Below are 17,736 nucleotides of genomic sequence, written 5' to 3' on the forward strand. Positions count from 1 at the left end.
TGGATGAATGAGAAAAGTACTACTTGTTTCATATTGTTGGACAATATTTGAACTATTAGAATATTTTGAGTTTAATTTAATTAATTAATTAATTAAAATTTAATTGAAATATATACTATCTTTGTTAATTAGAAAGGCTAAATCTGATGAAACGGGACACTTATAAAAAAACGGATGGAGTAAATATTATTGGCTTGTTCGGACGTTATTTTAGTCGGCCCATTGAGAGGTTTTGCCTGACATATATATTTTAGTCATTCCATTAGGTTACTGAAACAAAATAAACTAACTGCTCAGTAAGACCGCGGAAGCACTCTCTCAATCTCACTCCCACAATCTTCAATTATTCATTCATTCAAGGTACACGGCTAACTCCCGGATAGGTGCTTTTCCTTTGTCTTTGGACGAAACCGAGGTTCTGAGGGCTCCCCGAGGTAATTTTATTTAATAATATGCTATGTTTCATATCTATAATTTGATCTTTGGTAAAATCACTTCTATGTTTCATATATATGCTAGCTATGTTTCATTTCATATCTATAATTTGATCTTTGTTAAAATTATTTGAATCAATACACAATCATATGATTATGCTTGAATGTTGAATGTTGAATTACATGAACCGGTTCACATTTGTTGTATGTAATCTGCTTCAACAACAAATTAGCAATTGTACGATAATTGTTTCTTAAACTAAATCCAAATTTCAAGCAATAGTTTTTTGAAAAACTGTTTGAGGGATTACCCTTGTTTATGTTGTGCCATGATCATACTTAAAATTAATAGTTGGATATTCTCAAACAAATTGTCTTAGATTTTAGATTTTGTGAAAACCCTTATTTTGCAATGTCTTCTCTCTAAAATAGACAGTTGATTCTCAAAACACACTCGGGAGTTTCATTTTTTGAATTGCAATCAAAACGCATATCAAATCTTTGTTTTTCGTAGCCGGTAAAGAGAGAACAATCTAGGTCAAACTGCACGTTATCGTGACCCGTTTCCTGTTTTTAGGGCGAAGGAGGTGAACAAAAAAAAAAAAACCCCACTAGGTGCGGGTGTGTTCGTATATCGATATATTATTATTAATATAAAATTCTAAATAAATAATTATTATTTGCCTCTAAATTTTTTACCTATCTTCATTTAATGAATAAATAATTTTTTACTAGTAATTATGATCTATATAATCATTATAATGTTAATAATAACTACTCCCTCTGGTCCTTATTATAAGGAACACTTTGAAAAAATCACACAGACCAATGAAGCACATTTAACATAGTTATTTTCATTTAATACTCTTATAAATTTTAATTTATTTCATATATACCCTTATTTAATTACTCTTTATTCAACTAACTTACTTATTTTTAAATTCTCTCTCATAATAAATAAGGGCATAAGTGAAATTGAACATTTAAAACATTTGAAAATTGGTCAAAGTTTCTTATAAAAAAGACCAAATTTTTTGCCCTAAGTGTTCCTTATAAAAAGGACAGGAGGGAGTATACTCTATTGATCCCTTATCCTAATGATATTGGAATTGGTAATTTAAGTTTTTCTTATTATGGTATTTTGCCTTAAGATCGTAATGTTGCCGAGTTTTATTATGGACAAATTTAACTATATATATATATATATATATATATATATATTATTGATAATTTTTTAATGATTTCTTATTCTCCTATGACAGTCTCCTTTCCTAGCTCTGTGAAAACTCTCAATGGAACTAACTTTGAGGACTGGACAGATTACTGGGTCTCTACATATCCCTTAATGACTTCGATTTAGCTTTGAGAAGTAAGGGTCATGCTAACTAGTGCCCCCGGGGCACTAGTTAAGGATACAAAAAAAGCAATTTTTGCATTGAAAATGACACTTTTTATACTTTACAAACATTGACTACACAAGTTTCAATGTAATTTTACTATAATTAGTATCCTTAACTAGTGCCCCGGGAGCACTAGTTAGCATTTTCCGAGAAGTAATAAGTCTGCTGCCCTCACCAAAGAGTCTACTGAAGCTCAGTAGACACTCCATGATAAATAGGAAAACCTCAAACAAAGTGTCTTAAGTCATTAATTACACCATGGAGAAGTCTATTAGGCAAAGCATTCCAGAAAGTGGTAATGCTAAAGATCATGATGTCTGTTGGTGAGAAGTTCACTCGTTTTGACAAAGCCAAGAAATGTGAGTATATGTCACTTTTTGACTAGACTAAGGTTGATGGTGTTTGCAGTGTGTGATAGCATATCATGAAGCTGATGACCTACTAAAATAAGCTAAAGGATCTAAAGTTTGAGATCGATGAAAGCACTTTGATTCTGGAGAGTCCTTGAGTCTTTGTCTTCCCAGTTTGATGGGACTTCTTAAAACACACAAAATGCTGAATGGACTATTGATGAAAAGATTGCTATAATTACCCAAGAGGATGAATCTTTTAAAAAGGAAAAAGATCAGATTGTTTAATTTGTTGCTTCTACCTCTTGCACAAAGGATTTTAACAATCAAAAAGGAAAACATCCAACATCAATAGTACATCCAACATTTTGGGTGTTGTAAGAAGTTCTCATAACACCAAACTAGGAAGTCAAAAACTTGAGATTATGATTTTGGAATGGTTTTTAGGGCCTAAATAAATTTTCCATAGCAATTAATCTATTTTGTATTATATTAATGTGTCTTACCAATTCCGGTTGACACATATGGTTGAATATTTCACACACTCCGCCGTGACTTGAGTTTTAAGTTCAAATTTCCGCAATTATAAATTATACAAATTTCATTGCAAATCCTCGATGATTTAAGAAAAATACTTCTAGAACTTATTTTCTATACAACTTTCAATTTATAGAGACTAATTTGACTATTATTAATTTTAGGACTTGAGAAGATAAATGTGGATTTTACAACTTCACTCTATTAAAATAAAATGCATATTTTGTTTTTAGAAGCAGAAAATGTCGATTTTAAAATAAAATGAAAGGAAAATGTAATTTGAATTTCTTTTAAAGGTTAAGAGTAGGTAGTATTCTTTTAAAGTGAAATTAGCTGCTTATGGCAGAGATGCGCGTTCAGTATTGAGTGATTTTGGTCAAAGAATCAAGAATTACACAAACAAGTCGTTAGAGAACGATTACTTGGTGAATTTGACCAAATCACGGTGTTCCATCAATGTCAATGAATCAAGGATTACACAAAAAGGATTACTTAGTGTATGTTTGGATGAGCGGTTAATTCGACAAAATCACCGCGTTCATCAATGTCAAACTTACATTCCATATGGTAGATGAATTTACATTTCTTCAATGCCACACAAAGAATATCCCAATTAATCAAACAAATGAATCGAATGCATATTGATCCATACCTACCTATTTAGTTTCTCCAAAATAATGATTTTACTATACCACGTATTATACCTCCATGCTTAACATTTTTACCTGTGAAAACAACAATCGAGCTCAGAATTCGATATATAGCTGATTTAGTAAAAGGGAAAGATATCAAAATAAGAACTAGATACATTAGATATTATACGAATAAGATATGCATAATAAGAAATAGAAAACATGTGTGGCATTCCATTTTGAAATGCCAATAGATATTATACAAATATTGGTTTAAATAACTTTTCAAGTTCTGTAATATATACCTTTTGGGCCCCGTTTGGGTTAGCTTATTTTTGAGCTTATGCAAACAGCTTATGCAATATAAATTAAGTTTTATGCTATTTTATAAGTTCACACTAGTGAAAATTGTATTTTTATAAATAATTTTATCATAAACTACTTTGACAAACTTATAATAATACATAAAAAATTGTATAAGCTGTTTGCAGAAGCTCAAAAATAAGCTAATTCAAACGGGGTCTTGGTCTATGTTCGGATTTTAGTTTAAATATATAACTGTTAATGTTTTTTTTTACACTTTGTTCATGTAATACTCAGTCCCTATATATTTTAAGGACTGAAATCAATATGGTTCACATACTAAATTGACTAATTCCAACATGGATAATATTACATGAATTAAAAAATTTAAAACAAAACAATGAGAACCAAAAGCAGTTTTTCCTATGTTATATGAATATGAACATAAACCTTAACAATTTTTTATAGGGATTAAAACTGAAAAATATGTATATATAAAGCCTTAAAAATTAAATTAGTCCCAAGTTTTATCGTCATCTATTTCAAATTTCCATTTTAAGCAAGAGTTACAGCGGTACCTTTAAATCTGCCAGCTTGAGACAAAGCTTCTTCAGCAATGGGTCTCCACTGTTCTGCACAAGAATAATTGAGTCCAAGTCCAACGCTAAGTCCCCTCAGTAGGTGCACTGTCCGAAGTATAGAAAACAGTTCTTCTGGGAAAGCCTACCATAACCAGGCACAAGAAGAATATAAATATTTAGTGATAAAAGGTAGCAGCATAAAATATTAACGAGTTATTTCCTGCTTGTTCTGCGACCATAAATACCGTTTATATGTATGCATTATTCAATGAAATTTACAAATCCTTAAAAAAAAAAAAAAAAAAAAAAATAATTTCCTCACCACCCCTTATCCTTAGTTTTATGGGGTTAACTTTTTATGCCTAGCTAAAACTTCCCAGATGTCTATGGCACATCAAGGATGCATAATCCCTGGGAACAAACGTGGAATATGAAATCTGTACTCTAGAATGTACCTGAACAGCAATTTTTTTAATTGAAGAATCCTCTGAAAAAGGTTGCAGCATTTTCACACCGGGAGGTAATTTTGTATCAAACATTGTCTGTGCCAGTTTAAACATTTCTTGTTGCTCATTTTCACAATTGCTCAACGTATCTATACCAAGCTCCCTGCAAAAGAAGTCAACTTTCCTTCAATGATGTCCATATTTCACATAATCCAAGTTGATTTAGCAGTGATCCATTCTGGTGAAATATTAATATCTATATATAGTGATGGTAATGATAAAATAAGACAAATTTAGATTTCACAAGGTCATTTACAAAGGCATATAAACTACCGGCATAAGATTTTGTGACTTATGTTTACTGTACAGTTCAATAAGGATTTCATATTAATATTAAGGCTTAATTGCATATTTGGTCCCTTATGTTTATTTTAGGTTTCAATTTGGTCCCTTACGTTTAAAAAATTTCAATTTGGTCCTTTTCGGCAAATTTTTGTTTAAATCGTCTATGTGGCTAATAGATTTGCGTACGCGGACAACTTAGAAGGGTACTATGTGAAAGTTTTAGAAGAAAGTAACTAAAAATTTAACGAAAAGTTAGAAAAAATTAACTCAAAATTTAACAAAAAGGACGAACTTATGTTGATATCAATAACAAGGGACTAACTTGAAACTTTTTAAACTTAAGGGACCAAATTGAATATGCAATTAAGCCTAATATTAAATATAGGATTTGTGCCTTCAATTTTAGTGAAGATAAATTGAGAAGGCCATCAAATTTGGTGTTACTTGTGAAGGATTAAGTAACTAATATTTTCATACTTTCCAATATTCCCTTTATCTTGTCTCCTCTATCAATATATCTATATTTCTCTGTCTTCTTACTTTGTACATCAATCATATTCTACATCAACTATTTCCTCTTCACTTTCATTATTTATTCCCAGCAAAACAGCTAGTGCAGTTTGTAACTTTGACAGTAGCTAAGCTATCTATTTCGGTTATTATTTTCTACAAATATAAGAGAAGAAGCCTTTAATAGATAAGAGCACAAGACTAAGAAAATTTCAGTACCTATAGCTCTCTGAAGCTCTTACTGGGTCACCATCAGCAATCGCAAGAACGAGATTAGCATAACCAAGCCTCAATTCCTCTGGGAGATCTTTCACCTGTCCATAGTCCAGCAAGGCAACCTGACTCGAGGAATAATAATAATAATAATAATATTAGGGTAGTTAAAAGTTAAAAATTATATTAGTCATCAATATTCTACCCCTAAGTCATTTCCATATGTGATTCCTCTTGATTCAAACACGGATTCAATAACAATAGGATACTCCTCCATAGAGATGAAATAACACTGAAGGAAATGAAAAGAAAATATAAGTGATGACTTGCCTCTGATCCTTTACAAATCAAAATATTTCCTGGATGAGGATCTGCATGGAAGAACCCACTTTTCAAAATCATTTGACCATATGCTAGAGTCAAGCTTTGAAGAATTTTCCTGCACGTTCATAAGAAAGTTAACAGAGTAATACACCTGAAACTACATACATAAGTATGAAAAAATAATTAATGTAATGAATCTTTCAGAAAAAGCCGGTGTTATTGTTATTATACTCAACCATCCACTTTATATTACGGGAATCTATGACATTCCCCATTAGTTATTTAGGTAAGCAATCAAATTTATTAAAGATGAATGAGCGCAAAGATACATCACATTTGTTTAGTCATACAACTTGTTGATTAGAGGATCATCGACAGAAGCACAACACGTTTGTTATTTGTAGTTTACACCAAATTTATGGCTTAAATGTATCGATCATGTTGGGAGTCGTGGGTTTTAGATAAGAGGATGAGAGAAATAATTGGAGCTTTGCATATTATTGGCAATAAATTGATGCTAACTTGGTAGTAGCTTGATACAATAGGCTAAAGACAAACCACTATAATATTTATAGAGAGATAGAGTTCTAATCCTAAGTAAATAGAGAAATCAGGAAACAAATCATGATACTACCTAAGTAATAAAATTTAATCCTAGGAGATAACCTAAGATTACAAAGTGATCCTACGAGATAAACTAAGATACTCTAACATAATATAAAGATACTTTCTAATATTCATTCTAATGGTCTCCCTCAAGCTAAAGTTTAGTAAGTTTAAGAAAATGGGGTTACTTCCATGTTTAGGAGGCAGAGTGTGCTGTACTAGTACCAAACAACTTTCCATGACATAGCTAACTTTGTTGATGCGGGGGGGAGATAAAGGTGACTAATTGTGCAACGAAATTAAAATAAGTTAACGACAATGTCAAGAAAAAATGGGTAAAAGAGATGGGCAGGAGAGCAAGAGACTGACTGGAATTAGGAAGAAAGGAAATAGAAGTTAAACTACATGAAAGAAGGCCATGAAGAAAATAACAAATGAATAAGTTTACTTTAATGATTCAAAATAGACCAGAAGACTACAAGCAAATGTCAAAAGTCAGAGTTCAGGACATGTATATGTTATTAACCAAAACAAAAGTAGGGTGTACAGAATTACTTTCAGGATAGGTCAGGAGCTTACTGCTTTGCGGCAACTGCAACCTTACCATGAGGATTTATGCCTCTCTTTGCTATTTCATCACCAAGGTTCATTATTGGAACCCCGTCAATATATTCCATAACTAGGACCCTTCTGTACAATCAAAGAAGCACATTGTTACTAAAACAATTCATTACAAATGAAATACATGTGAACCAATGCAGAATAAAGACTTGACCAAAGGAATACATAAAAATATTATACATTTATTGGCCATTTGACCAAGATTTAATGTGTAACATATAAAAAGACTTTTTCTGCATGGAATTTATTTTTTTCATTGTTTTCAATTCAACCTTGTTTTTATCAAAATAAAGGCCTTTTCATAAAATATAGCATTTAGCATATCAAACTCAAAGATATAATTGGAAATCCTATTCCTGATAACAACTGTGTGCACAAACTTATAATGCATATCTAATTGCAAAACTAGTTAGAAAATTAGCAAAGAAATCAAATGCATGTGATAAGAAATTAGTAATGCTAACACCAACTTTTTTCATTTAACATATGAATTTGGAGACAAAAGCTTATTCCAAATCCAATAAATAAATTGTCGGCATTCCTTTCTGAACATAATAAAGTTAAGCAATCTAGTACGTTATTAATATTATCTTATCAAGATTATGTAAGATGCTGGGATGAATACCTAGTAACCATATTTCGCATTACTCTTGGCACCAAAACAGGAGTCCTTTTGTTTATTTTATACAAGAACTTTCTAATCCTTTCCATTGCAGTGGCCTCCCTCATGAAGTCAAATTCATACCCAATCTACAATAATTATCATGTAGAAGTTCAGAACTAGTCATGGTAGATTGCTCGAAGAACCACAATATTAACATGACCATGAAGCTATAATCATAGAAAAGAAGCTCAATGATTTCCACATAATTTTAAGACAATGAACTACAGCGTAGCAAAGGGTTTTAGGTCAGTTTTGTTTTCTCACTCAAGAATCAAACTGCTGTCATATACAGATGTCTAGTAGTTTAAACATGATTTACATGTTAATTAAAGAGAAACTTGCCCTGATTTGTTTTTTCCTAAATTGTTTTTTCCTCCAAAAACCTCATTAGCAACATGATGTAACACACACACACACAAGCAATATTTTCATAAAATTAGGCCAGGTTGAGGTTCAAGTTAGACAGTCAATAGTTAAACGAACATTCACACAGGCACTACAATCACCTCATTAATAAAAAATTGGTTGAGATTTATTTTGTTGAGATTCAGTCACAAAAAGCTCCAAGATATCTTTCAGAATGATTTAATCCTCTAGACAATCAAACCTACAAAAAGACTAAGTGTTAACTGTCCTGGTAACTATAGGGCCTATACATATGTTTGGCAAAGTTAATGTGCAATGTATGCGAGCGACGTGGCCAAAGGGGACGAGAAAGAATACATGGGAGATGGGTGGAAGTGACAGGCCATTTATACATGTATGCAGGAATGGTGGGAAGGACTATAGGGGGAATTCTGTTAGGGACTTAGGGTAAGGGTGATGAACTTTGTTACTTTTTGTTATAACAGAGGGGTTCCTCTGTTTATAAACTTTAGGCTAGGGGTGGTTCCTTTTTATTGGAGTATCATCCATTCTTTCATCACCATACTCGAATAATACAATACAGTTTAATTTTTCTCTTTTTTTTTTCTTTCAGTGAGTGGAATTAAGGGAGTGTATCAGTGTAACGCATCCTGTCTCTCTGGACAAAAAGGGTTTAATGTAAGTCACTGAGTTAGAAAGCACTGAGAAACAAATTGAATTTGATAGCACAAGAAACAAATAAGATGCTATCAGTCAACAAACCCACAAAACAGGGAGGAAGGAAATATTCCTGATCTATGACATGTATAAGAAATATTGCAATGAAATAATGCACACCTGTGTTTCCATTTCCTTTGTCACTGAATATAGATCAAATTTGATATCTGTTTTTTGCATGTATAAAGCAAAAGCTTGCAAGTTACGAATATCTGTCATCATCAGATCCTGAACTCCAGGATGCTGAACCTATTTGCATGCAAAGAAAACGAGAGTCAGAAGTTGACTATGTCATCCATTCATAAGGTTTGTCTAGTTCATTTACCTTGACAACAACATCATCTTTGTCACCTTTCAGTCTTGCTCTATGAACCTGTTACAAGGACAAGACATATGTGAGTTTCGTACTACCAAATCTTAAAAAGAATTTGACTGTTACCAAATAAATTTTTACAAAATAATCACCCTCGTGAGAATTTATATGTTGTGTAAACATGAATATGAATCCCAAGAAACAACACAACTTTTTACAATACTACTTCTATTAAGAAAACAGAATTACACTGCTAAATGCACAGAGATGACAGGACAGCTCAGCACAATAGATGCTTACTAATCTAAGTTTAAATTCAAGAGTAACTATACTACTTAAATATGAGTTTCTGGACGGACAATCTAAAAACTGTTGCGTGTGCATTAGCCACTGCATGAAAGATCATACAGTAATGAGCTGTCCCGTAGCCCTGCACTATTCTCTGATTGCCTTAAGCAAGCAACCCACTACTAACCCCCAATTTCACCAATCCACCCATTCAAATATACCTCAGTTATTAGTTATTACCACCCAACCAGCGCTAAGGTTGATCGATCTACTTGAATTTCACTATAAGTGCCTGGTAAACACGGTAGTTACTCAGCCGATCAAATATCACCCATCACAAACAATCTGCCAATCTAGAAAATCCATAACCATAACAGAATAAATAGAGGGCCTGTTTGTTTCAGATTTTTCACCAAAAAAATCTATTTTTTCCAAAAAAAAAATCCATTTTTTTATCTTACTTGTGTTTGTTTCAGATTTTTTCAAAAATGATTTTAGTAAAAAAATCATTTTTTTCATCAAAATGAGAATCTATTTTCAATAGCTTTTATCAAAATCCATTTTTTTATCACTCATCATCCCTCACCATCTTAAAAAAATAGATTTTTATGATTGTAAACAAACGGAAAATAGCTTAAGATTTTCTTCAAGAAAATTTTCTTGAAAATGATTTTTTTTCAAAAAAAATCATTTTTTTTAAATCTCAAACAAACAGACCCAGATTATCTTCGGACACTGTACCAGAAAATCACACTTAAAATTATTGCACATCACAGACATATGAGCACTACATATCCCCCCTTCCCAAATGTGTCCCCTTTTCCCCCACAGTAACCTCAATCAATTTCTCCTCTTAGCCTAAATACAATAAGCATCTCTGCTACACAATAGCTTTGGTGTTAAGTTGGCCTAAGAAGTATCACCAAAAAAATATTATAACAGATGAGACCTCAAATTGTTATCCACAACTAATGTCATAACATATCATATCACTGCAAGATGTATACAGTAAACAGAAATTCTTGAGGTATGAAGAAACAAACCTGAGCAATTGAAGCAGAACCAAGAGGCTCAACATCAAACCTATCAAACACATCATCAATACACAGTCCAAGCTCATTCTCTAACACAAGTTTAACAGTATGATAAGAAGTGGCCGGAGCCTGATCACATAACGTAACAAGCCTTTTCACCCAAGCAGTCGGCGCCAAATCTGGTTTCCCTATAATTTGCGCAATCTGATTGTAAAATGCAAGCCATAACAAAAGATTCATTCAATAACCGAATTGCATGGAAAATCAATTGAATGAAAAAGTAAAATCGAATCGAAAAAACAAAGTAAGTAAACAACCTTGAGGAAGAAACCACCAAGGTCAGAGCACATAGAGAAAATCTTATCAGCAGCAAGTTCGTGCTGTCTTTCCCACATTGCTTCTTGCTTTTGCACATCTTTCACGAAATTGACTCGCAATTGAAAAACCTGCAATACGAATGAACAAATGAATGAAGCAAATTGAAAACATGCATAGTTTAGTTGATTGATTTTGAGAGAGAGACCTTGTATCCGGTGTAAATATCGATGGCACGAACCCAGAACTGAAAGGAACGTTGAAAAGGGCGAAAGTGAACGGAGAGTTTTTGTTTAATGTCGTTAAGATCGACGGCGATAGGAGGAGGCAACATCACTACTGAACTAGCTATGTATAGCTACACTATACTACAAACAAACTACAATGGCTATTGGCTAGTGGTCTTTCATATATGAATATGATACTACTCGAGAAGTGTGGTTCACAAGCCACGTTGTGATTCTCATATGCGGTGCGGCGTAGCGTATTGGATCTCTTTGCTCACCTCACCTCCCAAACTTCCTTCTTTTTGGATATTGGATAACTTGTTTCTTTTCCTTCTCACCACCTCTTTTTTACTTTATGGCTTTGTTTGGGAAACCAAATAAGCTAACTTTTAGCTTATAAGTTAAAAGTTCTGTTTAGTTTTTTAAAATGAGTTTATAACTTATTTTACTAGTTTGTAGTTTTTTTTCAAAGGTTATTTCAATTAGCTTATGAGTTTATAGCTTATCATATTTTTTTTTCAATTTTACCTCTAACATCTTACTTTAAAAAATTAAATATTAATTAAACATGTGTTTCTTATGTCATTTTATACGTATAAGCTAGTTCAACCGCTAATTTTACCAAACACTACAAATTCAATCAGCTAATTTATTCGCTATAAGCTAAAAGCTAGCTTATAAGCTAGTCGCTATAAGTTCATCCGCTATAAGCTAACTTATCAAATATTCGCTATTTTTTATCGAACAGAGCCTATATGTACAGTAACAATTGTATTTTTGAGTTTTTATTATTTTATTTTATTTTATTTAGTTTATAAAACTCCTTTTAAGTTATCCATCCATTTTATTACGATTCTTAGATTAATACTAGTATTTTTGTTATAAACAAAGACTGGTATTAATGAAATGAATACAAAGGTATTCAATCCTTGCAAAACAGAGGGGAGGTAAGTCCTTAAAAAGGAACATTTGCATGGTCACTAACATTTAATCATCTTATTTGATCACTCACACATATTTGATAAACAGTATAAGATAAAATAATTAAACAATATATTTTGAAATAATTAAATGGTTTTTTATGTAAACATGACCAAATAATGGATCTAAATAAATATTAGTAACCATGTAAGTATTTTCCGTCCTTAAATACATTGAATACAACATACAGAATTAGAAATACCAATTAAATTTTAGTAATTGTAGTGTCCATTTCTTTTGAGAAATGGAGAAGATCTCTACTCTGTTAGGCATATGTTCACTTTTGTATTTGTCTCTCTCCAAAGAGAACCTTCAATTTCTTTGAGAAATGGAGAAGATTCCTACTCACATTTTGTGTAGTTTTAACTCCCAGGCCACCCTAGGTAATATGGCAGATCATTTATGCATATATCATAGAATACGTTTTATAAGGTAATTTTGTTCGCAAAGAACTTGTACTTTTGGGAGCAATCAAAGAAACAAAACAAGATACAGTTCAAATAAACTAACTAAATTCTCCTTCGTGTTGCAAGTCAAGGGAGGACGGAAATTCCTATTAGAAGACACTCAGGTCATATAACAACACAGATGGCAGGCTACAATGGTGCAATTTTGTCCCGCATAAAAATAGGATGAAACCCTTGTGATCAATACGTATGTGCAAAGTAAAGTCGAGATTGATAGTACTATTCAAGCACAGCCATGCTAGACCTTTGAGCCTGATTGGAACAGGTAGGCGACTGTAAATGCGACCCTAGATAAATCAGGGGACCAGAGTTGTATGGAAATATTGTAACACTATTTGGGCAAATCACATTCACAATGATAAAACAAAAGAAAGAAACTGAACCATACCATCAAATCTAATAAGTATGCCTTCAAACACTAAAATTCATCACAAAAAAAAAAAAAAATTGAACTGTTCAAAAAATAACTGTAAATTGATTGAGATGATTCAGTCAGCTTTGGTGTTCATTAATTTGTAAATCAAATGAAATACCAAAATGGTATGCCTCGTACCCCCACCTAATAAAATGCACGACATCTTGACATTGTCATTATCTTTGCCTTTCAATACACAACTTTAAATATAAAATGTCTAAAGATCAATCACACGCGACAATTTTTGGATCCTGTTCAATAAGAAATCCCCTTGCTTAATAGTTGCTTGGTATAGAGCATTTTTGGCATCAGGGCGGTTTGTTTCAAGAACGCCTGCAACTTTATCGATCTTACAATGAAGTTTTCCAGCTGCAATAAAGCGTGATAGCTCCCTGAAAACAAATAAATATAATAAGTTTGCCTTCCACAACATTCTAAAACTGAAAAGAAATACTAAAACGAAATATTGAATATGATGCAATCACTTACACATCAATGAAATCCACCGACACTCCAAATGCTTTTGCCATGGCTTCGATGGTCACACTCTTGTAAGATTCCAAAAACTGAGAATAGATAACAGTTCTAATCTCTCTCATGTAGTACCGGAAGTGTGAATGCAGATAGCGATCCAACTTAATTTGCTCCGTCAAGCCAGCTGAAATTAATTTCAAAATGAAACAAAACTATGAACATATGACGAAAAAGAGTGAAATGAATTTTTTGTTACTACTTGTTTTCAAATTATAACCACAAAAGATTAACTTGTCACAGGGTGTCTCATGTGAAATCAAAGAAAATTAATGAGTTTCAAACGGTGTCTACTCACCAAAAGCTGAGAAGAAAGACTTGTATTGACAATCGTATAAGGAGTTCAAAAACTCTGAAAGATGTGGGATTTTGCCGATCACTGTCAAGATCTCAGGAGCATCCACTACCTGATGCAAATTAGCTTAAGTTAAGACATGCCAATAAACAATAGTTAAAAGAAAAGGATAAATGGAGTTTAGGCAGCATGAAAAATAAATGTACCTTTTGCTTTAAGGAAACTCTATCCAATGTTATGATGCTTGTCAAAACGGTGTAAAATATAAAGGTGTCATACGGAAAAAGTTCATAGGTTGTGAAGGTTGAAATAGAATCCAAAAACAATGAGGCAGCCTTCTCGAAATTTCTAGTGGACATGCAATAGAGGCCTTCATACACTTTCAGACGGTTCTTCCTCTCCCAATCACCACCTTCTTCAAACAAGCTGTCATAATGGTGCAAACAGTTAGAAAACCAATTCTTAAAACAAAGATATAGCAAAGGATATAACTATAGATATATGAGATTCAAATAATTACCTTTTAGCTTTGTCAATGCTTTTGGAAATGAGATCAAAATCCATGTCAAAGAAACCAAGTTGCAATGTATAGAACACCAGGTCCATCTTCTGCCCCACTGCAACAGTCTTGGTTTCTGTTACCTTGAGTTGTTCCAAGGCTTTCTCCTGATACATAGGGTAGATTGTTGACTTGATTCCAGCAGCATAAAAGATATGAGCAATAAATTATAATAACAGTACATACCTTGTCCCCAATCCGGATGAAAAACAAGGATTTTGCCAAGTGAGCCTCACGGACTTCACTCTCGCCTAAGTTTTCCTCGGCGTCAGCAATCCTAAAATGAGACATTCACATGAACTATCATAAGCAATCCTAAAATGGGACATTCACATAAACTATCATAAGTGCTAGGATAATTAAATTAGTCACTTTTCAAATAATAGTTTATATCTCGAAGAATTGCAATTTGAACAGGTTCAATTACAATGACCCATCTGGCTCAGCCTTTGCATTTTCTGTTCTACTAATATTCTAGGTTTTTGATTTGTAGAGTTTAAATTTCCATCATTTCACTAAAATATATAATTATTTTTTTATCTTGAAAAAAGAGAGTAACAAGTCCTAGAAAGCATGTGGGTTCTAGCAAGTAGCAACAAACATATCATAACCCCAGAGGCAGGCCAAATTTCATCCATCGAGAATTCTAATTCTAGGTTCTAGCAACAAGTAGATAAAACCGCTTTCGTAGAAACAAGTAGATAAAATCTCTTTTGTAGATGTGGCTCTCACAGTCACAGCCAAATAGCAAAACAACAAAGAAGGTTCATTATATTAAAAGACAACTTCGGTCTGGTAGAACCAGTGCATCCTCCTCAAGTGCGGTGGACAGTGCTTATGGTGCTACTGTGTCTGCTCTCCCAGAATGAAAATGAAAGATTTTGGTAAATTTTATCTCTGCCGGCACAAAGGTTGGTGATTTTACAGGGAAAAATTGTTCATTCAGCTTTATCATCACAGTAAATGATTGAGAAAAATACAATTTACATGACACTACATATTTGGAAGTGAACCATTAATATGTGTCTTTACTGACCCTTTTCTTTCTTGATATTAAATTGTCTATAATCTTCATCCAACTCCAAGCTTTGTTCTATTTAGATGTATAGTGACTTTTCACTATATATAAGATAATACTTAATTCATTATTTATAGGCATATGCATAAGTTTAATATTTATAAACAAAAATTGTTTCTTCCCTTAGCTATGGTGGTTTCCATGGCATCCACAATTCAATGGGAATGTTTTAGGGATTGCTCTTATTAGTGGCACATAAACCATTGGCAACACTAACTATATTGAATGAACTTAATAGAATAACAGCAACAACAATAATAATAAAGTACCCCAGAATAAGCAAGGCTAGGGCAAGTCGCAATATACAAAAAAACACATTCTAGTAGAAGAGATACTTTTATTTAAAATTCCTCTACATATATAATGTAAATAAATCAAATATTGAAACTTTTGCCCCAAAAACAAAAACAAAAACCCACATATGCTCAGCTCAATTAAGCTTTGAGCACCAAGCTAAAGTAACCAAAGCAGTTCAAAACTTCGGTAATAAGTGATAACAAACATCAATCATCATAAAAATTAATAATGGAAGATCAACAACCAGCAAGAGTATACTTACCAAATACATTAGTACAATTAAAATAAGCAAATCTCATATGATATAGTTAATTGAAAAACTAAACAATGCTATTAATATTATACTTAGATGGTAACCCTATTATTATTGTATAAAAAAAAAATCTCTTTAACCTACTGCAATTCAAAATCCCAAATTCTTCTGCACCCAACACTAAAAATCTCCGAAAAAAAATCTAGGTTAACAGATGAAGGAAGAGAAACTCACTTTTCATTAAGCTTGTTAACTTCATCGTCGATTTTAGCACGCATAGAGTCCCGAAGGACAGGATCCAAATCCAAAATTCCATCAGCAACTAGGGTTTCGTATAAAGGAAGCATATCTGAAGAAAACAAAAAGAAATTAGAAAATTAGGGTTTACAGAAAGAGAAGAAATCGAGAATGAGAAAGAGTAAATATACCATGTTCCTTAACGACATTGACGACATCTTCTCTAAATCGAACTTTGTCGATGTCTTGAACATCGGATTGTTTGAGGAGGAAGAGTTTGTCGGCGAGAATGAGTTGTAACAGCTGAGATTCTTCTCCTTCTGATGCCATTGACACACACACACGATGCAGAAAAATGCAAATCTAATTAACTCTCTTTCTTTTAATCACTGTTAACACTTAACTGTTGCACAAGACAAGTATATATTTTTTTGACGAAAACTATATATATCGGACCTATTTAAATAACAATATATATTTTTTTTTTTACGGACAAATATCAATTTTTTTTTATCTATTTAAATTTTATTTTAATTAGAGTAACAACAATACAATCTTTTTTTTTTTTACTTCGTTGATGACATGGGTATTACGATTACTTTTATTTTGTCACATTATTTATAGGCTTAAACATGTCGTTTTATGCTATTAAATTGGATGCTGTGAGTTTGTTCGCAGATTTATCCTTTAAGTTTTTAACGACATTGAATTTGTGCTTGTATCTGATGTATCTATCAATTTGAATGAATGAGTATTTTATTTTAGTCAAAAAAAAATCTTTTTTTTACTGAATCAAATATCAATATTTTTTTATCTATTTAAATTTTATTTTAATTATGGTAACAACAATATATTAAATTTTATTTTTTTACGGAATCAAATATCAATATTTTTTCCCCATAAAAAAATATCAATATTTTTTGTTTAGTAGTTTTATGAGTCAAAAAAATACGATATATTTAGTTTTTTTTATTTAATTTGTATATACCTAATTTGGTTGTCTTTCTTTTTCTTCTTTTTTTTGACACATTGTACCTCTTTTTTTTTTTACACAATCAAACTTAGTTCGTTACATTCAAAATACTACGAAAATATTGGCATGAACAAAATTTAAACTACAAAAATAAACGTTAAAATTACTACGATCTTCAGTAATATAACCAACATACGAGAAATATTATTGATGACGGTTTAGCACCATAACTACATTTGAAGCATCTGATTTCTCTATAAGATTCGAGAAAGTCATATGTTTTGCAAATCTCAAACATTTCCGCGTAGCTAAAACTTCTGCTATCACTTCAGGGTCTGTTTGGATGATAAAGGAAAGTGAAAGGAAAGAAAGTGAAAGGAAAGAATGTTAAAGGAAAGAAAGTTGAGAGAAAGTGGGTAGAAAG

General features: G+C 32.2%; 2 protein-coding genes across 2 annotated transcripts; both read right to left on the bottom strand.

Annotated features, from left to right (window-relative positions):
• Nucleotides 1-3,151: 3,151 nt before the first annotated feature.
• On the bottom strand, nucleotides 3,152-11,557 carry LOC123885605 (uncharacterized protein slr0889-like). The gene is made up of 12 exons (XM_045934891.1): nucleotides 11,208-11,557; nucleotides 11,002-11,130; nucleotides 10,694-10,888; nucleotides 9,375-9,422; nucleotides 9,170-9,298; nucleotides 7,928-8,052; nucleotides 7,261-7,371; nucleotides 6,082-6,190; nucleotides 5,758-5,876; nucleotides 4,693-4,846; nucleotides 4,235-4,379; nucleotides 3,152-3,446 (listed from the first exon to the last, which is right to left on the bottom strand). The coding sequence occupies exons 1-12, from the start codon at nucleotides 11,331-11,333 to the stop codon at nucleotides 3,382-3,384; spliced, it is 1,455 nt and encodes a 484-aa protein (XP_045790847.1). The 5' UTR covers nucleotides 11,334-11,557; the 3' UTR covers nucleotides 3,152-3,381.
• Nucleotides 11,558-13,068: 1,511 nt separating this feature from the next.
• Nucleotides 13,069-16,775, bottom strand: LOC123885272 (26S proteasome non-ATPase regulatory subunit 6 homolog). The gene is made up of 8 exons (XM_045934549.1): nucleotides 16,531-16,775; nucleotides 16,337-16,451; nucleotides 14,661-14,751; nucleotides 14,436-14,581; nucleotides 14,122-14,341; nucleotides 13,919-14,027; nucleotides 13,579-13,747; nucleotides 13,069-13,481 (listed from the first exon to the last, which is right to left on the bottom strand). Exons 1-8 carry the CDS (start codon nucleotides 16,667-16,669, stop codon nucleotides 13,307-13,309), a joined length of 1,164 nt encoding a protein of 387 aa, XP_045790505.1. The 5' UTR covers nucleotides 16,670-16,775; the 3' UTR covers nucleotides 13,069-13,306.
• Between the last annotated feature and the right edge of the window lie 961 nt (nucleotides 16,776-17,736).

The sequence above is a fragment of the Trifolium pratense genome, linkage group LG5 (genome assembly GCF_020283565.1).
Source record: "Trifolium pratense cultivar HEN17-A07 linkage group LG5, ARS_RC_1.1, whole genome shotgun sequence".
NCBI classification, from domain to species: Eukaryota; Viridiplantae; Streptophyta; class Magnoliopsida; order Fabales; family Fabaceae; genus Trifolium; species Trifolium pratense.

What these genes read in the sequence shown, in the direction of transcription:
- LOC123885605 (XM_045934891.1), bottom strand. Translation starts at nt 11,333, where the DNA reads ATGTTGCCTCCTCCTATCGCCGTCGATCTTAACGACATTAAACAAAAA. An exon ending in ATGCGAAATATGGTTACTAG is followed by an intron (nt 7,372 to 7,927) that starts GTATTCATCCCA and finishes TTGATTGTACAG; the next exon opens with AAGGGTCCTAGTTATGGAAT. An exon ending in AGAGCTTCAGAGAGCTATAG is followed by an intron (nt 4,847 to 5,757) that starts GTACTGAAATTT and finishes CTTCTTTTGCAG; the next exon opens with GGAGCTTGGTATAGATACGT.
- LOC123885272 (XM_045934549.1), bottom strand. Translation starts at nt 16,669, where the DNA reads ATGGCATCAGAAGGAGAAGAATCTCAGCTGTTACAACTCATTCTCGCC. An exon ending in CAATGTCGTTAAGGAACATG is followed by an intron (nt 16,452 to 16,530) that starts GTATATTTACTC and finishes TGTTTTCTTCAG; the next exon opens with ATATGCTTCCTTTATACGAA. An exon ending in AGCATTGACAAAGCTAAAAG is followed by an intron (nt 14,342 to 14,435) that starts GTAATTATTTGA and finishes CCATTATGACAG; the next exon opens with CTTGTTTGAAGAAGGTGGTG.